At 48.2% G+C, this 23,170-nt stretch overlaps 2 protein-coding genes across 3 annotated transcripts in view; one reads left to right on the forward strand and one right to left on the reverse strand.

Moving 5' to 3' along the window:
- The window catches only part of CRYBA4 (crystallin beta A4), a 39,628-nt gene that overhangs the window by 5,757 nt on the left and 10,701 nt on the right, over positions 1–23,170 (forward strand). The window contains exons 1-2 of one of the 2 annotated variants that reach the window (XM_054469748.2): positions 813–1,035; positions 11,765–12,004. In XM_054469748.2, coding sequence (XP_054325723.1) covers positions 12,002–12,004 — 3 coding nt within the window. In that variant the 5' untranslated portion in view covers positions 813–1,035; positions 11,765–12,001. Of the gene's footprint in view, positions 1–812; positions 1,036–11,764; positions 12,005–23,170 lie in introns of those variants that run through there. The other variant, XM_054469747.2, reaches the window with a different exon arrangement.
- CRYBB1 (crystallin beta B1) lies at positions 3,228–21,645 on the reverse strand. Its single transcript, XM_054469746.2, has 6 exons — positions 21,557–21,645; positions 19,739–19,937; positions 15,690–15,808; positions 11,831–11,963; positions 5,835–5,977; positions 3,228–3,623 (listed from the first exon to the last, which is right to left on the reverse strand). The coding sequence occupies exons 2-6, from the start codon at positions 19,916–19,918 to the stop codon at positions 3,440–3,442; spliced, it is 759 nt and encodes a 252-aa protein (XP_054325721.1). The 5' UTR covers positions 19,919–19,937; positions 21,557–21,645; the 3' UTR covers positions 3,228–3,439.

Here is a 23,170-nt window from a genome sequence, read left to right on the forward strand (position 1 = left end):
AAATGCTGGGATTATAGGTATAAGCCACCATGCCAGGCCAGAATCTGGACTATCAATGCAAAGAGATTTTATTTTATTTTATTTTTGAGATGGAATCTTGTTCTGTCGCCCAACCTGACATGCAGTGGCACGATCTCACTGCAACCTCCGCCTCCTGGGTTCAAGCTATTCTCCTGCCTCAGCCTCCAGAGCAACTGGGATTACAGGTATGCACCACCATGTCTGGCTAATTTTTTGTATTTTTAATAGAGGTGGGGCTTCACCATGTTGGCCAGGCTGGTCTCATACTCCTGACCTTAAGTGATCCACCTGCCTCGGGCTCCCAAAGTGCTGGGATTACAGGCATGAGCCACTGTGCCTGGCCGCAAAGAGGTTTTAGAACTGACTTAACTGATGAATTTCTAGTATGTTTACCTTTTATAGGACTTATAAGATTGATACACTGAAAAAAAATCTGTTATGTTTAAATAAGTTGAAAATAATTCTTTCAATAAGTATAAAAATTCTGAGTGATCAGAAAACAATTGTGTTATGTTTTGATTGGTAGTATTTCTCTTTTTCCTCCTGGAATTATAAAATCATAGTGCATCTTACCAACAATAGGACCTTGAAGGTAAAGAACTATGGAAGTCAATTTCAGGGGGTTCATATGACTGTGAAGATGGACTCCACTGCAGTAGAATTTTAGAGCTTTACTCACAGAGCTTAAGAACTTAGAATGAGTATCCACATGACTTGGCTTTAGAATCAGAGAATCACAGAAGCTTAGAGATAAATATCAGAACCTTAAAGAGTCATGGAACTTTGGGGCTGGCTGGGTATTTGAGCTGTCATTTTATAGAAGGGAAAAACAAGTCCCAGGGAATGGAAACAATTTGCCTAGTTCTTTCCAACTTCTAACCATACAGCAGGGTTAATACCCTTATATTCCCGATTTCTGTCCAGGAATCCTGGTCCGCAGACAGCCCTGTCTTCTAGTCCAAGATGCTGGCCAAGAGTGTTGAGGTGGGGAGAATGAAAGTGAGACAAGGGAAGGTGAGTGAGACCTGTGCAAGATTATGTGAGGTGGTGTCTCAACTTTGAAGCACAGCAAAACCACAGGGTGGGGTGTCACGAGGCCCTATCTTTCTTGCCAGCTTTATCTCCTGACATACGAGTGTATCCGTCCCACCCTGTGCTTCTGCCCACACAACCACCAAGCTAATGTTCCCACCTCAATAAGCTTCACCGGGGCCCACCACAACTCTCTCAACCTCTATGCCTTTGTTCATGGTGCTCCAGGGCTGCCAAGTTCAGCTGTGCATGTTGGGCACAGCACAAGGGTATCACATTCACATGGTAGATGTACCAGATTTATACCAATAATTTCTAACAGATGGCAGTAAAATGTCTTGAGGAAGAGGCATCTTTTTATCATTTGCACAAAGGTGCCATATGGGGTAGTGGGGACACTGCTGTTTGCTCTGCCTGGAATATCATCTCCCCTATTCTCCATCAAGCAAGCTCCTGCTCCATCTTTCAAGGCCCCCTTCAGATATTCCCTCCTCCAGGAAGATATCCATAGCAACCCCCACACCCCGTTCCACCAGGCTGTCTGCATAGATTAATGATTAATAACATCAATCAATATTAACTGTTGATATGGGAAACAATAGTGTCTGGCACAGATTTCCAAATGAGATGATCCTTGATGGACCCCAGCCCCAGGATTGAGTAACACTGAATCAGATACAAGAAAACGACTCTCTTTTCAACCTTTATTGATTAAATCAAGGAGGAAAAAAGTCTCTGTTTGGTGCAAACATCTTTCACACTTTTCTTTTTTTTTTTTTTTTGAGGTGGAGTCTCACTCTGTCGCCCAGGCTGGAGTGCAGTGGCACGATCTTGGCTCACTGCAACCTCTGCCTCCCGGTTCAAGCGATTTTCCTGCCTCAGCCTCCCAAGTAGCTGGGATTACAAGCACCCGCCACCACAGCCGGCTAATTTTCTATATATTTATGTAGAGACGGGGGTTTCACCATGTTGGCCAGGCTGGTCTCAAACTCCTGACCTCAAGTGATCTGCCCGCCTCGGCCTCCCGAAGTGCTGGGATTACAGGCATGAGCCACTGCACCCGGCCCTCTTTCACACTTTTCAACACTGGCTAATCTCCCATTTTGTCAAAGAGTGAGCAGGTTGCAGGCAGTGGTATCTGCTGGAAATTTGATACTTGGCCTTCTTTAAATTGTATTTGATTTATTTATATGATTGCATGCTTCCTTCCTTTCTCTCTCTCTCCTTTCCTTCCTTCCCTCTTTCTCTTTCTCTCTCTCTTTCTTTCTTTGACAGGATCTTACTCTGTTGCCCAGGCTGGAGTCCAGTGGCATGGTCACGACTCACTGTAGCCTCGAATTCCCAAGCTAAAGCCTCAAGTGATCCTGCCACCTCAGTCTCCCGAGTAGCTGGGATTACAGGTGCACGCCACCATGCTGGGTCAACTTTTGTAATTTTTGTAGAGATGGGGTTTCACAATGTTGGCGAAGCTGGTCTCGGATTCCTGACTTCAAGTGATCTACCCACCTCAGCCTCCCAAAGTGTTCGGATTACAGGGGTGAGCCACCACGCCCGGCTTGTGTGATTGCTTTCTATGTATATGATGCTGATTTTCCACCTCTTGGAGCATTATAAGGATTTATTTACAAATCAGTGCATTTAAGGACAAAAAATAAGTCTATTTAAATAAAAATATTGTCAAAAGTAGACCAGGTGGCATGCAGACAGTGCAAAAAATCCTGAGGGGGACGCTCAACTGGCTAGAGTTTGAAAAAATCTGTAGATTTGTCTTGAAGAGTACAGGCTCTGGAGCCAGACAGCCTGAATTCAAGTCTGGACTTGCTAACTGTGTGACCTTGGGAAAATCACTTCCCCTCTCTGAACCTCAATTTGCTCATGTGTTAAATGAGAATAAGTATAATACCAACCTCCTAGAGCAGTCTTCATAATGAGTAAGGCCAAGTACTTGTCCTCCACCCCAACACATCCATTCAGGACCCAGAAACCAACCTGCCTCCTCTGACCTGCTGCACAAATGCCCTCGCTGGACCATCTCTTACCTAGTATCCTTGGACAGCATCTCACAGGTGTATCTGGGTTTCCCCTGCTAGGCGGAGCAAGCTCCTTGACGGCAGGAACTTGGCCTTATTCATTTCTGCCTACACATTTGGTAGACTCACATAAAAGGCAGAAAGAACTTTTCAGTGTTTGCTGCTTTTATTATCGTTGTAATTATTAAGAGTGAGGAAGTCACATCCCAGTAACTGTGGGGGACCTCAAGGCACACATCTGTTTACAGATCCAGGAGAAATTTTGGCTTTAGGGAATTTTATTTGCCTGGGAAAAATAGGGGAAATAATTGAACATGAAGAAGGGTTGGGGCAAGGTAGCAGAGTGAGGTGTGGACTCACTTGGGGGGCTCTGTGGCCAGGACAGGGAAGGACCCCTCGAGGTGCCACTGCTTGTCACGCAGGCGACGCACGGACTGCATCTGTGGCTGGAAAGCTCCCCATTCATTCCAGTGTCGGAAGTCGCCAGGCTCTAGGAGGTACTGGTACCCGCGGTAGCCGGGATACTGATAGCCAACCCATCTGAAAGGAAAGTGAGAAGGACAGAGTGGAGACAGCCAGCCTCGTTGCCTGGCACCCAGACCCCTGCCAGACCAGCTTGTCCTTCATTGATCCCTGCAGTCTGCTGCTCTCTCACCTCTGTCCTGGCTATATCCCTTCCTGCTCTGTGCCCTGGGGCAAGGACTTTGCCTCTCTAATAGGCCTCGGTTTCGTTTTCTAGGAAGTGAGCATGGTCACAGTGCCTGGTTTTATTAAGATTGTTGGGGGGAGCCAAATGGAGAATGCACCTCAAGTGTTTGCTAAGCAAGTTGCCTGTGCATGGTAGGGATATGAATACACATCCCATTAAACGTGATGATGCAGGGCTCAGAGAACAAATCCAAGGAAGCAAGAATAGGACTTAGGGACTGGTTAACAATGAAGCAAATGAAAGAGAGGAAGTGTTATTTCAAAAAATTGGTTTTCTTGGCTGGGCGCGGTGGCTCAAGCCTGTAATCCCAGCACTGCCTAAGGAGGCTGAGACGGGCGGATCACAAGGTCAGGAGATCGAGACCATCCTGGTTAACGCAGTGAAACCCCGTCTCTACTAAAAATACAAAATAATTAGCCGGGTGTGGTGGCGGGCGCCTGTAGTCCCAGCTACTCGGGAGGCTGAGGCAGGAGAATGGCATGGACCCAGGAGGCGGAGCTTGCAGTGAGCTGAGATTGCACCACTGTACTCCAGCCTGGGGGACAGAGCAAGACTCCATCTCAAAAAAAAAAAAAGGTTTTCTTTGTAGGTAAGTGCATCAGTGTGTAGCAGCTGGGAACACATACTCTGGTATCAGACATACCTGGGTTCAAATCCTAGCTCTGCCATTGATTTACTAGCTGTGAGAATCTAGGTGGATAAGGTATCAGAACCTCAATGTACTGTCTGTACAATGGGGATGATAATGCACCCACCTTCTTGGTTTGTTATAAAGATTTACTAGTTATTCATTTAAAGTGGTTAGCACAGTCCTTGGTACGTAGTAAGCACTCAATAGAAGTTATCATCAGTGATTAATTTCTAACTCCTCTCATTGTCTTTGCTGAGAGGGTCTTTCCAGGCCTCTGCCAGACACCCTCCCTATATTGTAAAGCCCAGTTTAAGTTCCAGCCTCTGCAGATAAACCTTTGACCTGCCCTCTGCCCTAACATAAACAGCCAAATCCTAGAAATCTTCTCTCCTCCTCTGACCTCCTGCAACACAGTTGTCCTGGCTGGCCCATTCTTTACCTAGTATTGTTAGACACCATCTCACAAGTATATCTGGGTTTCCCCTGCTAGGCCAAATAAGTTTCTTGAAGGTAGGACTTTGGCTGTATTCATCGCTGCTTTTCCCAGTGTACCTAGCACAGTGCCTGGCTCACAGACAAGGCTCAGTATATTTCAGATGACTTGAATGGCAGGGATATAGGTTTCAGGGAGGCAAAAAGGAACAAGAAAAAGGCCATGGCCCTGATGGTGTTACAGGAGCTCAGAACAAGTCTGGGAATGGAGAGACAGAGCCTTACATTTACCTAGAGGAGATCAGGGGTGTCTGGCATGGTCATTTGGAGGCAGGGGGGTGGATAAAGTGACTCCTTTGATCCGGCCCTTCTATGTATTCTCATGACATAAGGTCATGGGGCTCTGTTTTGATAGCTTCAGATCCTGAGCGTTTAGAGCAGAAAGAGCACTCTTAGATCAGGGAGTTTTGTGTGCCCATTGCCTAGCTGGCAAGACTGAGAGGCAGAGAGGTGTTTAGGCTCACTCAAGTTCCTCAGCATGTCAGTAGCAGGGTCAGGGCCATCTCATGATGCAAATTCACTGCTCAGAACTCATTCTGTTCATTCTCCCAGAAGCTCCTGATTTCCCTGAATATTCCTTGTCCCTGGGTGCATCCAGCCTCATCACTCCACATCAGCTCCGGCCCTTTTAGTTGATTATTCCTTCAACCCCAACTAGGCTTAGCAGCTCCTATTTTCTCCATCTAACAGCTTTTTAGAGCTGATTTGTTTACACTGACCTGGAATTCCTCAAAGCATGATTCTATTCCCCAGAGGAATAGAGCTCTGTTGGCTGAATCCCAGGAACCAGCACTGGGAGACTGTGGTAGGGGCCACGGCCTTCTCTAGGAATCTGATGTTATAACCTATAAGGGGAGCAGCCTCTGATTCTGCCTGTGCTTGAAGCAGGGGACATGGACCTGGCAGGAGGGATGCTTACGTTCCACTGGAGACCTTTATGCTGCCCACGCGGTCACTGAAGCCGTAGACCCAGAGACTGGGTGCGTCGTCCCCCTGGATCTCTATGGTGTTGCCCTTGAAGTTGGCCCCTTCAAACAGGGAGATTTTGTGCTCCTGGGCGTCCTGGGGAAAGAGAGGCCGGGTCAGGTGTGTGAAGTACAAATGGGACAAAGAGGAGAAACTTAGCGGGGTCTTCTGGGTGTGGAGGGAGAGAGATGAGCCTGTTCAGGCTGCTGGGCGACTCTCCGGGGACCACTGCTGTCTAGTCTGGAAGGAGACATAAGGAAAATGGGATGACAACTCCCACGTCATAGGGTCCTCATGAGGATGAAATGAGTGTATCCATATAGAGCACTGAGCATGATGCCTGGCATACACCAAGTGCTCAATAAATGCATTTATTGGCCAGGTGCCATGGCTCATGTCTGTAATCCCAGCACTTTGAGAGGCCCAGGTGGGAGGATTGCTTGAGGCCAAGGGTTCAAGACCAGCCTGGGCAACATAGCAAGATCCTGTCTCTCAAAAAAAAAATTTTTTTTTAAATTTGCCAGGCATGGTGGCGCATGCCTGTAGTCTCAGCTACTTGGAAGGCTGAGGCAGGAGGATTGCTTGAGCCCAGGAAGTTGAGGCTGCAGTGAGCTATGATTACACCACTGCCCTCCAGCCTGGGTGACAGAGCAAGACCCTGTCTCAAAAAAAAAAAAGTATTTATTATTTTTTAAATTATGATCACGGACAAAAAGGCTCAGAGAGGTCAAGCTTATTGATCAACATCACACCACCAGGGAGAGGCAGAACCTTTCAGAGAAACATTTCATTCCTAAGCAGTGTCCCTGTGCCATCAGGAGTTTAACCAATTGCCCTTTTGTGAATGCTTCTTACAAACCAGGTGAAATGTGGAACGTTGGTGGAACACAGATCTAGGTTCAAATCCTGCCTCTAGGCCGGGCGCACTGGCTCATGCCTATAATCCCAGCACTTTGGGAGGCCGAGGAGGATAGATCACAAGGTCAGGAGATCAAGACCATCCTGGCTAACACGATGAAACCCCATCTCTACTAAAAATACAAAAATAATTAGCCGGGCATGGTGGTGGGCGCCTGTAGTCCCAGCTACTCGGGAGGCTGAGGCAGGAGAATGGCGTGAACCCAGAAGGCGGAGCTTGCAGTGAGCCGAGATCGCACCACTGCAATCCAGCCTGGGCGACAGAGCGAGACTCTGTCGCAAAAAAAAAAACAAAAAAACCAAAAAAACAAATCCTGCCTCTGACGTTTATGCGCTGGTGATCTTGGGCATTTTACTCTGCCTCCTTCAGAGCCTCAGTTTGTTCATCTATAGAATGGGGTTATTGCCAGGCATGGTGGCTCATACCTGTAATCCCAGCACTTTGGGAGGCTGAGGCAGGTAGATCACCTGAGGTCAGGAGTCCAAGACCAGCCTGGCCAACATGGTGAAACCCCATCTCTACTAAAAATACAAAAATTAGCCAGGTGCAGTCGCAGGTGCCTGTAATCCCAGCTACTCGGGAGGCTAAGGCAGGAGAGTCACTTGAACCTGGGAGGCGGAGGTTGCAGTGAGGCAAGATCATGCCACTGCACTCCAGCCTGGGCGACAGAGCAAGACTGTCTCAAACAACAACAACAAAAAAGAATAGGGTTACTATTGCTTTGTGGGATTGTCATGGCTACTCAACTCACTGTTGAGTGCCAACTATAAAACAGGCCTGGCCAGGCGCGGTGGCTCATGCCTGTAATCCCAGCACTTTAGGAGGCCGAGATGGGCGGGATCACAAGGTCAGGAGTTCGAGACCAGCCTGACCAACATGGAGAAACCCCATCTCTACTAAAAATACCAAAAAAAAAAAAAAAAAAAAAAAAATTAACTGGGCGTGGTGCATGCACCTGTAGTCCCAGCTACTTGGAAGGCTGAGGCAGGAGAATCGCTTGAACCTGGGAGGCAGAGGTTGCAGTGAGCCGAGATTGCGTCACTGCACTCCAGCCTGGGTGACAGAGCAAGACTCTGTCTCAAAAAACAAACAAACAAACAAACAACCAGGCCCACCCTTGAATTTGGGCACATGATTCAGTTCTGTCTTGCACTTATTTTTAATGCTTTCATGACCCTGTATCTTGTTTTTAAAGTTTGTCTGTTATTTCTGAGGGCAGGGATCATCCATCTTTTCAAAAGTCATCATGCACTGTTTTAGGCCCAAGGGTTTGAAGAGTCAAAGAGATGAACAGGAAATAGCAGAGTGCTGCCAACCTCAGTGTCTAGGTTCAAACCCACAGACCTGGGTTCAAATCCCAGCCCCAGCAACTCCCAGCTGTGTGGCCTTAGGCCAGTCATTATCTACTTCTGAGTCTCAGTTTCCTTACTTTTAAAATGCATGTTATCATAGCCTGTCGCATAGGACAGTTGTAGGGATTATGTAAAAGGCAGGTAGTATACCCAGTACGTAGTTGGTACTTAAAAATGGACACTGTGATTATCTACTGTTATTCACCACCACTAGGAGGAAGAGCCCAGGATGTAAGTGCACCCTTCTGTGAAAGACTCCAGTAGAAGATTATAGATGAAGAAAGAACTTGTTAATTCTTCCAGAGAAAAGGAGAGCAGATCAGGGAAGGCTTCATGGAAGAAGTGACACTAGAGAGGGGCCTTGGAGGTTAAGGAGGAGTGCACAAAGCTGAGAAGGGAAGGAGGGTTGAGGGAAGGCACTGAGGCAGAGAAGGCATAGGCAAAAGCTGGGAGGTGGGAATGTGCAAAAACAATATCTGTGTGGCCACAGGTGCACATAGGGTGCAAGAAGGCAAGTGCAAAGTGCCAGGCAGGGATGTAAGCACAGGGGACCCTTTGGGGCATGGCAAGACAAATGCCCTTAGTGCAATTACTAGCCAGTGGTAAAAGTACAACAATGATTACTTATTACTGTTACAGTCTTGAGGGCCTTGGGAAGTTGTTAGTCAATGGCTCCCCACTGCTAGAGGGGTCAAGACTAAACTTGCCATCACCTATGAGACCCTGCAAGACCCTGGCCTCCACCAGCACCTCCCCTCCCATCTTGCCTCCCTCTCTCCTCCACTCCCTCTGCTGCAGCTTTGTTGGTCACCTTTAATTTTCTTGGTCCCACCAGTCCATCGTTGCTCCAGGAGTTTTGCACATACTGTTCCCTGGAAGGCTTTACCATCTGCTCTTCACATGGCTGAGTTGGTTTCCAAACTTTGGGAGCTGGCTTCCCTGACCACCCCCTGACCACTCCCACCTCTAACAATATCTGAGCCCCCAGTTCCTGCTTCTGCTTTCCTAGTTAGCTTGCATGGCCTTTGTGTAGCACCTACCACAGTTTGCAATTGTAGATGGATTTTTATGATTAGCTTTTTGATAGCTGCCTCCCTGGGTAGCTTAAGTCCCATGAAGACAGGGACCTAGTCTGTTTGACGCACAGTTTTGCACTCAGAGCCTAGAACCAGAGCCTGGCAGAAACAGGCCGACTGGCTGGGTGCACTGGCTCATACCTGTAATCCCAGCACTTTGGGGGAACCAGGCGGGTAGATCACTTGAGATCAGGAGTTTGAGACCATCCTGGCCAACATGATGAAACCCTGTCTCCACAAAAAATACAAAAATTATCTGGGCGTGGTGGTGCACACCTATAATCCCAGCTACTTGGGAGGCTGAGGCAGGAGAATTGCTTGCCCCAGGGAGGTGAAGGTTGCAGTGAGCCAGATCGTGCCACTACACTCCAGCCTGGGCGACAGAGTTAGACGTGTCTCACAAAAAAAAAAAAGGGAAAATAGAAACAGGCCAACCAAAATGCCTGGGTTCAAGTAGAAGATGGTCAGGTTTATTTTTTTTTTTTATTTTGAAAAGATCCCTCTAACTTCCCACGACAGGGGTCTGGAAAGGAGTCAGGGAACCCAGCAGAGAGAGAGCTGAAGCTGATCAGGTCAGAGATGATGGTGGCCTGGACCAGGACTGTGGCAGGGCAGAGAGAGGAAGGGTTAGACCAAGCTTATTTACCCTGCGGCCTGCAGGCCACATGTGGCTCAGGATGGCTTTGAATGCGGCCCAACACAAATCTGTGAACTTTCTTAAAACATTATGAGATTTTTTTTGCAATTGTTTTAAAGCTCATCTGCTATCGTTAGTGATAGTGTATTTTATGTGTAGCCCAAGACAATTCTTCCAACGTGGGCCAGGGAAGCCAAAATATTGGGCACCCCTGAATTAGACCATTGGATCTCAGCCCTGGTTGCACAGACAGACTACTTAGAGGGCATAGAAAAGATAGCAGTGCCGGAGTCCCAGCCCCAGAGATTCAGAATTAATTGGTCTGGGGTGGGGTCTAGGCTTTGAGATTTCTAAACATTTCTAATAACATATTTTATTTAAACAAATATACCTAAAATATTATAATTTCAATATGTAACAATATAATGATATCAATGCATTGTTGACATTCTTAAAAATTTTTTTTACTATGTATTCAAAACCTAATGTGTATTTTACACTTAAGACACATCTCCATTTAGCCAAAATTCAAGTGTCCAATGGCCACATATGGCTAGTGCGTATTATGTTGAATAGCAAGCTTCTAGAAGCTACTGGAAATGCCCTGGTTGATCACTCTTCCAAACAAACCCCTTAACATAGGTTGGTATATAAGAACCATTCAATGATTGAGAGAGACATCTGTGAATTCTTACACAGAGTGCATCATGAAGGCAAATAATTCAGTCTTACATTCTGCGAAAAGCATTGGGAATGATCTGTTTGAATAATCCATTAAGATAAATTTGGTGATGTCAAAACAGCTGGTGGTTGGCACTTGATAGCCTCAAATGCACATTCATGAAAATTCTTATAAATGTTCCCATCATGGAAGACAAAAGTCGATTACCATCAGCAACTAACATTGGTGAGTAAGATGTAGCTGGTTCATGATTCATCATCAACTTAATTCTGGAAAAAACTGTGAATCACTTGGAGATATCGCCACCATTTTGACCTTGAATCTTCTGGAAGTTGACTTAGTTAAATATTATAAGAAACTAATTCAGTATATTGTCTTATTATTAAGAGGTTCAAACTGCATTTCTACGGTATCCCTCTTCTTTTTTTTTTTTTTTTTTTGAGATGGAGTCTTGCACTGTCACCCCGGCTGGAGTGCAATGGCGCAATCTCAGCTCACTGCAACCTCTGGCTCCTGGGTTCAAGCAATTCTCCTGCCTCAGCCTTCCTAGTAGCTGGGATTACAGGCATGCGCCACCACGCCCGGCTAATTTTTGTATTTTTAGTAAAGACAGGGTTTCGCCATGTTGATCAGGCTGGTCTTGAACTCCTGACCTTGGGTAACCACCCACCTCGGCCTCCCAAAGTGCTGGGATTACAGGCGTGGGCCACCATGCCCAGCTACAATATCCCTCTTCTTAGCCATTGCATGATCTGCAACCAGCATGTTTGGTGTTTTGAATGGGCACTGAAATTTGAAAAGCTTCCCCAGGCCTGGCATGGTGGCTCACGGCTGTAATCCTAGCACTTTAGGAGGCCCAGGTGGGAGGATCACTTGAGGCCAGGAGTTCAAGGCTGCAGTGAGGTATGGTCACACTACTGTACTCCAGCCTGGGGGACACAGCAACACCCCATCTTTGGAAAAAAAAAAAAAAAAGCTCCCAGTAAGGTCTAAATGTGCAGCCAGGGATATCAAGAGAATCAAGGAAGATGCTGAGGTTTTTAGCTCTAACTTGGAAGCTTTTGTGTTTATCATTTGCCCAGGGTTCCTAGCTGGGTATGTAGTGAGTGTGTTAAGGACACTGATGAATTGATGAGCTCAAGAATCCACAGTCCTTTGACAACTCAGAGGCTGCCACGCCTCCCTACCCACCATCACCTCCTTCTTGCCCTTGTCAGATCTCAGACTTAACCTGCCCTGCCCCGCCTGGCTGATTCTCCAGCCCCAGCCGGAGAGCCACTCACCATTTTGATGGGCCGGAAGGACATGAGCCGATCACTGCGGTAGCTGCTAGACCATGTGTTCCAGCGAGGGTACTCGCCCTTCTCCAGGATGAACATCTCCCCGCGCAAGTTGGACTGCTCAAAGGCGACCCAGCTGGATACAAGAAGGACCATGAGGCAGACAGGAGACAAATGGTTAGTAGAAGCCCCCACTCCCTACTTGCCTTTCTCTCTCCCCTGGCAAGGCAGCCCTGAGGCCAGTAGGAAAGTCCAAAGGGGGCTGAACATGTCTGGGTTTGATTTTAGGCTCTGACACTTACAGGCTGTGTGACTATGGGCAAGTGACTTTACCTCTCTGAGCCTTTGTTTCTCATCTACACTCATATGCCTGTTTCCTTGGAGTTGGTGAAGGATTAAGTGAGATAAATGTGTGTGATTATCTGAGCACACTGTTTCTCTAGATGTAGGGTTCATACATGCTTCAAGTACTATCAGGACTTGGAGCCAAGGAACACATAGACATTTTAAACTTGACGCCAGCTAGGAGAAAGGCTCTGTTTGATGTTAATGTGCCTTTAACACTTACTAATCTCTCCTTTTTTTCTTTTGTAACAAAGAGAGAAAAGACCACTAGCCCAGAACCTCCAGCAGACAATGGTGTAATAGCAACATAATAATACCACTTTTGTCTTTATTGTTAATTTTGTATGGACACCTTTTACTTATAGGAAATAATACTAGCCTTCCATTTATAAAAAGCGGTGTGAGGGTTCTTTTAAAATGTGTTTATTTGTGTTTAGCAGGATCATTTTAAATGAAATATATTAAATGAACGACAGTCTTGGAAGTACAGGGGCAAGGGAAAAATTGATACAGGTGTTTGCATCCTTGCTGAGTAATATTGGCCTGGCATTTGGGAGACAGTCAGCAACTAGTATGAGGCAATGGGAAAGGAATGATGGTGATATCTACCCTCAGATACCTATGATAATATAATGTGATAGCGCATATGAAGGTGCTAGATTCCTTACATGGACTAATTAGAAGTTTGAAATTAGATGGAAGATTTTCCTGGCTTTCCCAGTGAAGATTGATTAAGGATAAGAAGTGAGCTTGTGTTAGAGGCACCAGGGATTGTGGCAGTGCAGGTGGGGTAGATAAGACAATCCCCATTCCACAGATGAGAAAGCTGAGACTAAGGAACTCCTTGACCTTTGCTCCCTGCGTGTTCAAGAGTTCTCAGGAAAAAAGAGATGGATGAGAGGACACTGACACTAGCATCTTCTCCCAGGGGACTGCTGGGACCCTGCTCTCCCCAGAAGGAGATAAGGATGATGGGCTATCACCGTGGGCTGAGACAGAATGCATCACAGGAGCCTCAGGTCTTTGTCTGAGAGATGAGTTAACCACATTGGAGTAAATTAAAGATATGTTTGTCTTCCCAGAATAGAGTTGCATTTGCCTCAGCCCTGTCTGGTCTGGAGTAGAAGAGAAATAAATGGGAGAATAGATGGATGGATGGACAGATGAATGGGTGGATGGATGGGTGGATGAAAGGATGGTTGAATAGATGTATAGGTGGATGGGTAGATGGACGGATGAATGGATGCATGGATAAAGGGATGGATGAAGGGATGGTTGGATGGATGGATAGGTAGATGGGTAGATGGATGGGTGGGTAGATGGATAGATTTATAGATGGATGGGTGGGTGATGGAGAATACACGGGGGGTACGTGTGTATAAATGGAGAATGGATGTATGTATGGATAGATCAATAGACGAATGGGTAGATGGATGGGTAAGTAGATGGATGATGAATAAATGGGTGGCTAGATGCATGGGTGAATAAGAAGGGAGCCTTGGAAGGTGGTTTCATGTAGGAGTTAAGAGAACAGACCCTGGAAGGAGACAGACCTGAGTTCTAATCCAAGCTTTGCCATTTGCTACATGAATTTGGGCAGCACTTACACCTGCTAAGCTTTAGTAACAGAGAAGAAGTGACACATCTACTTTGTTGCATCTACCTTGTTGGGAGATTATGAGGGCCTAAAAGAGGGAATGCATGGAACAGATACAGCACAGAGTAAGCCTCCAAATTAATACTGTTCCTGATTAAAGGGAGAAGGAAACTGGACGTCTAGGCTTCTGGAAAAACAGACACTGATGTGGTCTTGCCACCATGCCCAAGGTCCCCCTAAAATCTCCCCTATCTTCTTGAGCAGGACCAGTGAGGATCTAAATTTTAAATGTTTATATCTATGCCTTTTCTTATCTCCCATGGCTGATTTCAACCTGTAAACAAGGAGAGAGGGTAGGGCAGGAATTTTAATTTATAAGATATGGAAACTGAGGCTAAGAGGGGTTAAGTCCCCAGCCTAAGGTCACATGATGGTGTCGGGTGTCGGGCTGCAGTCTCCTGGGTTTCAGGCAGGCAGGCCTCCTCAATTTCCCCATGCCTACCTCACCCTCTTCATTCTGTTTTTCCCGTGGTCTGCCAGCGCCCACACAGACCCAGGCCCCCGGACCACAGGCCCATTTCCATGCCCATCAGGCACAGCTCCAAGGCACACGTCAGACACCAGCTGCATCTTTGTTTGAGGAGAAATACTCTGGGTTTGAGTCACTGGTACCAAAAAAAGCCTGAAAACCCATGCTGGCCACATCCGGTAGCTTCTGCTTCCAGCTGGGTTTTGGGGCTGAGGGTGGAGCTGAGGCTGTGTTGACCACACTGAGGGTGCAGTGGGTGCAGGAGGTAGAAATGGTCCCAGGTAGGCTCCAGGATAAGTTGGCTAAATTCACAGGGCAGGGAGGTGGGTATGTGACCATCAGAGTCACCTGCCATGTTTGGGTGCCCACAAGGTAACAGGCCCATGCTGTATGATCTCCCTCAGACCTCAGCATAATCCTGTGAGGAGTGGTGAGGGCCATCATTCTCCCCATTTCAAAGATGGGGAAACTGAGGCTTGCACACTGAACAAGGCAAACAGGGGAAGTCAGGACTCAAACCCAGGCTTGTCTGACCTCAAAGCTCATCTTGGAATGGGCTCAGAATACAGGATGACTGGAACCCTTGCAGGCTTTCAAAGTGGGGAGACAAGAGCAAACGAGCCGCGTGGATCTTGTCCTGGGGCTGCCCCTGCACCCTGACCTCAGCACACACAGGCTGGACATAGGGCAACCGCTCTGCCCAAGGATGACTATCCCTGTTTTATATGGGAGTCACTAAGGCCCAGAGATGCCCACAGAGACAGGAACAGGCAGTGAAGCATGGTGATTAAGAGCTTTAGGAATGAACTCAATCAACCTGAATTGAATCCTGGCTGTGCCACTTACCAATAGGTGACCTTGGGTAAGAGACTTACCCCCTCTGAGCCTCAGTCTTTCCATCTGTCAAGTGGGCATAAGAATAGCCTTTCCCTCCTACAGCACTGTGAATCATCTAGGTGCGGTCCCGAGTCAGTGCCTGGCACCTGGTGGGTGCGCCACGGATGCTTATCATTACTCCCAGGCAGCTGGACGCCCAGGAGAGGGGACAGCGAGTGGACACTTCACTCTTTGGCCTCTCTCTGCCCTCGGTGATGGGCTAGAGTTTTTGCTATAGTAGAAGCAGCATTTCTCTAGAGCCCAGAACCATGGCTTACTGCCAGTGTGATCTTATGCTAATTGGATCACCTCTCTGAGCCTCAGTTTCTTCATCTGTGAAATGAGATTGAGAACAATTCCTCCCTCTTCAGTTTGATATGAGGATTGGAAATAACATATGTGCCAGGAGTACGAACGGCCGCAGGCACAGAGCAGATGCTGGAGAAATGGCAGCTACTGTTGTGTGGTCATTTTACTGTGGCAGAGAGTGTGCCCCTCCTCTGCCCAGCACTCACGGTCCCGAGGAGACAATGATGCTGCGCACACGGTCGAAGCCACGGTCTCCCAGGTTCAAGCACTCCCCCGAGAATTCTGCTCGACGGCCCTGGAAGTTTTCCAGTTCGAAGACCACCAGCTGCAGGAGAGAAGCCCCCATGCCGAGGGCAGAGTGAGGGGGGAATCAAAAATTCGTTGAGTATCTACATAACTAAAAGCCGGCAGTGCAGGAGTCACATAAAAGTGTGATGAGCCACAGTTTGTGAAATGATCCTGTCCTCCCATCCCCCAATTCTTTACTGTTTTTTGTTTTTTGTTTGTTTGTTTGTTTTTCTGAGTCTCACTCTGTCGCCCCAGCTGAAGTGCAGTGGTGCAATCATGGCTCACTGCAACCTCCGCCTTCCAGGCTCAAGCAATCTTCCCACCTCAGCCTCCGAGTAGTTATGATTACAGGCACCCACCACCATGCCTGGCTATTTTTTGTAGAGACAGGATTTTGCCATGTTGCTCAGGCTGGTCTCGAATTCCTGAGCTCAAGTGATTGGCCTGCCTTGGCTTCCCAAAGTGTTGGGATTACAGGCATGAGCCATTGCACCTGGCCTCATGCCCTAATTCTGAAGCTAAGATCTGCACCATCATTAGGAACTTATGAACCTCCCTTTCAGGCCTTTCTTTGTGCTATTCCTCCTGCCTGGAATGCCTTCTCCACCACACATATCCAGCTTGGAGCTCCCACTGCCTAACTGAAGTTCCCTAATTCATATTCCAGCTCGTTATTCTGTTTTAGGCTCAGGTGCCACCTTCTCCAGGAAGCCTTCTCTGATTGCCCCTTCCTCCATTGGCCTTGGGTAAGCATCCCCCACTGTCCTCTCCCCATTAGCAGCACAACTAACCCACCACACAGTCACTGCTGTTTTGCTTTGGGGTCTCCCTCTCTCTCTGCACTCCCTCCCTCCCATTACCCAGCCCCTCCAAAGACCAAGGGCTCCTCCAGGGCAGGGCCTGAGGTTGATCAATTTCTGTATCTCCAGCCCCAGCCCCAGTACCTGCCACAGAGCTGATGCTCAGGAGACACTTGCAAATCCAACCCTCCACAACATAGGGGAAAACTTGAGCTAATCTCTCCTCACTAAGCCTCATGTTTGGTTCCTTGTCCACTTGCTGTCCCAAGTTGGGACAACGTTGCCATTCACATGGACCAAGGCACAATTGTCTGCCTTCTTTGAGCCTCAGTTTCCCCAGCTGTAAGAAGAGGAGGTTCATATAACCATGACCCAGCACTTCCACTTCTACCCTTGATTGCCCAAGAGAAACTCCTGTATGTGTGCCCCAGGATGTTGTGGGAAGTCAGGGACCCCAAATGGAGGGACTGGCTGAAGCCATGGCAGAAGAATGTGGATTGTGAAGATTTTATGGATCTTTATTAGTTCCCCAAATTAATACTTTTGTAATTTCTTATGCCTGTCTTTACTGCAATCTGTAAACATAAATTGTAAAGATTTCATGGACACTTATTACTTCCCCAATCAATACCCTTGTGCTTTCCTATGCCTGTCTTTACTTTAATCTCTTAATCCTGTCAGCTGAGGAGGATGTATGTCGCTTCAGGACCATGTGATAATTGCATTAACTGCACAAATTGTACAGTATGTGTGTTTGAGCAATATGAAATGTGGGCACCTTGAAAAAGAACAGGATAACAGCAATTGTTCAGGGAATAAGAGAGATAACCTTAAACTCTGACTGCCGGTGAGCCGGGCGGAACAGAGCCATATTTGTCTTCTTTCAAAAGCAAATGGGAGAAATTCTTTTTCTCAGCATGGAACATCCCTGAGAAAGAGAATGCACACCTGGGGGTAGGTCTCTAAACTGACCCCCCTGGGCGTGGTCATCTCTTATGGTCGAGACTGCAGAGGTGAGATAGACTCCAGTCTCCCGTAGCGCTCCCAGGCTTATTAGGAAGAGGAAATTCCTGCCTAATAAATTTTGGTCAGACCTGTTGATCTTAAAACCCTGTCTCCTGATAAGATGTTATCAATGACAATGGTGCCCGAAACTTCATTAGCAATTTTAATTTTGCCTCAGTCCTATGGTCCTGTGATCTTGCCCTGCCTCCACTTGCCTTGTGATATTCTATTACCTTGTAAAGTACTTGATGTCTGTGACCCACACCTATTTGCACACTCCCTCCCCTTTTGAAACTCTCTAATAAAAACTTGCTGGTTTTTGCAGCTTGTGGGGCATCACAGAACCTACCGACATGTGATGTCTCCCCCGGATGCCTGGCTTTAAAATTTCTCTCTTTTATACTCTGTCCCTTTATTTCTCAAGCTGGCTGACGCTTAGGAAAGATAGAAAAGAACCTATGTGAATATCGGGGCAGGCTCCCCGATACCAGGAGACAGGGATAAGAACGTCCAAGCCATGCTGTTCACGAGAGCAAAGCTAGCAACCACTGAAATCATGCTTAGCAGGAAAGAGATGGTCACGCTCTGAAATATCAGGCAGCAGCCAGAATGAATGGCCCGCAGTCATGCGCAACAATATGGATGGATATTAGGGATCTCATAGTAAGTGAAAAGTACAAAGAAAAGCCCAGAATAATCACATTGCATATTTCTATAAGTTAAAAACAAGTAAATCGGCCAGTTGCGGTGGCTCACACCTGTAATTCCAGCACTTGGGGAGGCTGAGGCTAGGAGTTCGAGACCAGCCTGGATAATATGGCAAAACCCTGTCTCATAATTCAGTCTCAAAATAAATGAATAAATAAAACAAGTAAATAAATATACGTGTGTATGTGTGTATACATTTTTAAAGGAATAATGCATAAAATTGTATACAAAAGCAAGCAAGCAGATTACAGACACAGGTTGACGATAGGATGGTATTTCTTGGAGTTGGGGAGGAAAATGATGGACTCAAGGGAGACACCTTAGAGTTAGGTAGAAAGTTTTTAACAAAGTCCTGGCTTTTATATGGGTGGTGGGTTTGTAGGTGCATGTTGCATTGTTAGAAATTAAAGAAAACTAATGATTAAATAGGTACATAAATAAAAGCCTGCCACGCACAGACCACATGAGAGCGTGTCATAAACTAGGGCTTGCAAAATGGCCTACTTCTGTGACCTGAGGTTGAAACCACACCAAACCAAATCCCAGGGGACTGGACACCTTGCTCCACAGGATCCCTTTCAGCCCAGACCACCTCGAGCAATTTTCAGGGTCTGAGGCCATCCTGCTGCCCCAGTGAGCCTCCAAGGACAGCTGGTTCCCTGCTGCTAAGCCAGCCCACTTCCTTTTCTTCTTTTTTTTTTCTTGCTTTCGATAAACTCTAAGCATGTGCGTGTGCAGGTGTAGCCTGATTGCCAGGTGTCCCTTCAGCTGTGAAGTGGTATGTTTTGGTTGTTGTTATGACACAACTCGACAATAGGTCTCCTTTTTCTTTCTTTTCTTTTCTTTTTTTTGATGGAGTCTCACTCTGCTGCCCAGGCTGGAGTACAGTGGCACGATCTCAGCTCACTGCAACCTCCGCCTCCTGGGTTCAAGTGATTCTCCTGCCTCAGCCTCCCAAGTAGCTGGGATTGCAGGCGCCCACCACTATGCCTGGCTAATTTTTGTATTTTCAGTAGAGACAGGTTTTCACCATGTTGGCCAGGCTGGTCTCGAACTCCTGACCTCAGGTGATCCACCTGCCTCGGCCTCCCAAAGTGCTGGGATTACAGGCATGAGCCACCGCGCCCGGCCCCACTTTCTCCAAGTGTGTCAGAACCCATGGCTATTTTCTGGGCTCCCAGATCGGCTGGGCCACACTTGTGTCCCAGAAGGAGGAGGAAGGAGGAGGCCAAAGTGAGGGAAAAAGAGAATAGAGACAGAGGATGAGAGTCGGGGGAGCTGGAGAAGAAGAAAAGGGAGAGTAAATAGAAAGGAGAGAAAATAAGCCAAGAAAAAGGAGGAGAAAGAGGTGCGGAAGAGTAAGAGGTGAAAGAGGAAGAGGAGGAAGAGAAAGAGGAGGAGGGAAGGAAGGAGAGAAGGCATGGCACCCAGCCACTGCACCCCCAGGTCCTTACCCTGTAGTTCCCAGGAGGCAGTTCCCCTGCCTTGGCGCTGGTAATAGGCACGGTTGTTGGCGCCAGAGTGGTGCCGGGACTAGGGGATGTTCCTGCAGGTGGGGCCCCCTTCCCCTTGGTGTCAGGCCCTGGGTTCACCGCCACTGTGGCCGAGGCCGAGGCCTTTGCAGCCTGAGACATGGTTCCCGCCTGCAAAAGTCTGTAAAGAAACCCTGGCCTTCAGGGATGACACCCGCAAACTGCCTCCTGCCCTCATAGCCCCATATCCTGTGCTTTCAGCCTCCTTGGAGCTCGTTTCCTCTCTATCTCCTTCTGAAACGTTTCAGCCTGGAAGTTTTTCTTTCATTCCTACTCCCCAGCCAAGACCTTCCCGTCTGGGGGCCACCCATCCCACATATATCCTTCCCCCAGGTTTTTGACCACGCGGTTCCCTCCACCAGCTGTTCCAACCTCCATTACCCCGCTAAGTCCTTCCTTAGCCCCCTGCAATTTTCCACACTGCTTATCACGCTGATTTGTTGTTCAACTCCAATTTGCCTCCCTAGACTAACAACAAGAAGTCCCATTTGGGAATACTTAAGGTGTGCCAGGCACTGTGACATACATTAATTAACCCTGACCATGACCCTAACCCCATGGAGTAGCTGCTATCATGATCCCCTCTGAGCAGCAGGGGGCTGGAGAAGGAAGGGGACCAGCTCAGGCCCAAACAGCTACTAAGTGGTAGGGCTGTGATTTCAACTCAAAGAAACGGAGCCAGCAACTGGGCTCTTAAAGTGCTCTGCCATTTGCTTAATCTGATTTATTCCCCGTCCATCCCTAACACTTGCTCTGCACCTGGCACATAGGAGATGCCCAATTAACATTTGTTCAGAGAATGAATGAATGCATGCTCCCAGCTCCTTTCTCAGTCTGCTTTCTCTGAGGGGTTGGTGTATGGGTGCAAATACAGGCCGGGGACTGGGGCATATGGGAGGACCCAAGAGGATGTATTTACTGCATGTTGAGGGTTCTGAAAATGAGGACTGGGGCTGGGTAGGCTTTGGGTGGAGAGAGCTTTGGTCAATTCCAGTGGTTCCTTGTTGCTTTGGGGTCATGGACTCCTTTGAATGTTTGATGAATACCTCAACTTTGTCCCCAGACAAAAATAATGCCCCCTTTAACTTTGGAGACAATGTTAAGGGATTTGAGGACCCCCTGCTAGCACAGATTAAGACCCTCTGGTCAAGCTGATTCCCGAACACATTCTGTAAGGAGGAGCTAGTTGGGATAAGCACATCCCTCCGCCAGCCTCCTCCAGGAAGGCTGTGCGTATTCTGGGGTGCCCTGTTCACCAGGGGTGAGGCCAGACATCTGGGCCACATCTGTGGCTTTAAACACTCCCCCAGGGCTGGCAGCTGGACTCATGCCTTCCTGGAGATGTTCTCATTCTCTCTCTCTCCCCGCTTCACCCTCTCCCTCTGTTCCTGCTCTCCTCCCTCTCTTTGCCTCTCTGTTTCTTACGTCTCTCCCTCTTTCTGCCTATCTTCCTGTCTGTTTCTCTCTCTCCCCTACTATCTCGCCCTCATTGTATCTTTGCTTATCTCTCTATCTGTTCTTTTTTAATTATCTTTACTTCTCTCTCTGTTTATTTCTGTCTTTTCTCGCTCTCTCCCCTCTCCTTCTCCCTCCCTTTCTTCCTCTCTCCACTTCCGTCTTTCTCTCCATGGCCCTGCTCTCTGACTCTCATGGCACTGCTATCTCTGCCTCCCTCTCTCTGTCTCCCTTTTCTCTTCCCCTCCCCTTCAGCTCTCAGCTGCGCTGTGGGTTCCCTCTTACCTGGGGACTTGCTACTTCCTGCTGGAGGACAGGCAGGCGGGCAGGTGCTATGGGTGACTAGAGTCCGACCCCCCATTTTATAGTCTGGCAGACATCAGGCCCTATAGTCTGTGGCACAAAGGGGAAGCTGGCTCAGCAGGCCTGGGCAGGGAGTGGGGGACTGGGGCCCTGACCTCGCCTGGATCACTGCAGACAGCAGCAGTTTCCTTTGTGAGACCAGCACACACAGCAGAAACCCTGGCCACAGCAGCTTCACCTTCCAACCCTACCCCGACTCCTTTCTCAACAACCCCAGCCAGGGATGGGCTCCCAAAAGGGTCCCTGCTGGCTGCCAACATGGGGCAGGGAAAAGCGGAGACCCTGGGAGGCAGGAGACCAGAGTTTGAATCCTGACTCAGCCACTGTGCGCTGTGTGGCTTTTGGTAGGTCTCTACCCCTAGGGGGGCCTCTGTGTCTGCAATTATAAGGTGGGCACGTGTCCCTATTGGATGCCACACAGAAAAGAAGGTGACAATGAGCGCAGAAGCGTTTTGTAAAGGCAGATGTGGGTTTGATATGGACAGCCTTTTTTACGGAGTGCTTACTGTGTGCCGAACCCGTGTTATCTCAGTCAGTCCCCAGGACAATCTGCCTTATTTGGTACTTTCATTATGCCCATTTCACAGAAGAGGAAAGTGAAGGCACAGAGAGGTCAGAGCCAGCTCAGGCCAGCCAGCTCTGGGCCTGTGTGCTTCCTTCTCCTGCTGTCCAGTCTTGACCTTGTCCTGAGGCCCCCTGGCCTGACTTCCTCTTTGTAGGTTGGGGTGGGAATGGGGGAGTCGCACTGTGCTCAGCTTGGTTGGATATTGGAGACCTGGGTCTTTTTCTTTTACCCACATTGGGCCCCATCCTTTCCTGACCTATCGGTAGTGACCCCTCTCGCCACCCCAGTTCCCTGCCTCTACCCAGGTCACGTTATCTGACCCGGAGGACAGTACTGGTGGCCAGGAATATGACTGCCTGTCTCAGAGCCTCCTGCCCTGCGAAGCCCCATATGCCCACCACATCTTGTTCACCACTGGCCCCAGCACCTAGCTGGGCCTGGCTAGGTAGAGCTTGGCACATCGTGGGTTCTCAATCAATAACTGGTGACTCAAGGTGGTTCCAATGGATCGGAACAGAAGGTAGGGTACGGGGGAGATAGGGAAACCAAGGCAAGGAGAGAGAAGTAAGGAGGCAGATAGAAGTAACAGACAAAGAGAGAGGTGGAGACAGAGACACAGAGAGGCACAGGGGACATGGACAGTGAAGGAGCAAGAGACAGAGAGACAGAGGTCAAGGTGGGGCCATCAAGCCTCAGGATGGCAGAACAGACGCCAGAAATCACAGGGCCCAATCCTCTCATTTCACAAATGGAGAAACCAAGGCCCAGGTGGAACAAATGACTTCAACGCAGTCACACGGTGGGAACTCACAGTAGAGCTGGGGTCAGAGGGAGCCTGGGGAGCTGCTCAGCTAGGTCACCTGCAGTCGGCTCCCTAGTCCCAGGCAGGGTGTATTGGGGGGACGTCTGGATAGGCTCCTGCCTCTTCTTCAGGGGTCTGGGTTCCCCATGGAGCCCAGCTCTGTCTTGAG

The sequence above is a fragment of the Pongo pygmaeus genome, chromosome 23, assembly GCF_028885625.2.
Source record: "Pongo pygmaeus isolate AG05252 chromosome 23, NHGRI_mPonPyg2-v2.0_pri, whole genome shotgun sequence".
Classification (NCBI taxonomy): domain Eukaryota; kingdom Metazoa; phylum Chordata; class Mammalia; order Primates; family Hominidae; genus Pongo; species Pongo pygmaeus.

Excerpts from the sequence above, each read along its gene's own strand:
- CRYBB1 (XM_054469746.2), bottom strand. The coding sequence starts at position 19,918 with ATGTCTCAGGCTGCAAAGGCCTCGGCCTCGGCCACAGTGGCGGTGAAC. Across the intron at positions 11,964-15,689 it reads ATCATTGTCTCCTCGGGACC|CTGGGTCGCCTTTGAGCAGT; the intron begins GTGAGTGCTGGG and ends TCTTGTATCCAG. Across the intron at positions 3,624-5,834 it reads ATAAAGGTCTCCAGTGGAAC|ATGGGTTGGCTATCAGTATC; the intron begins GTAAGCATCCCT and ends CTTTCCTTTCAG.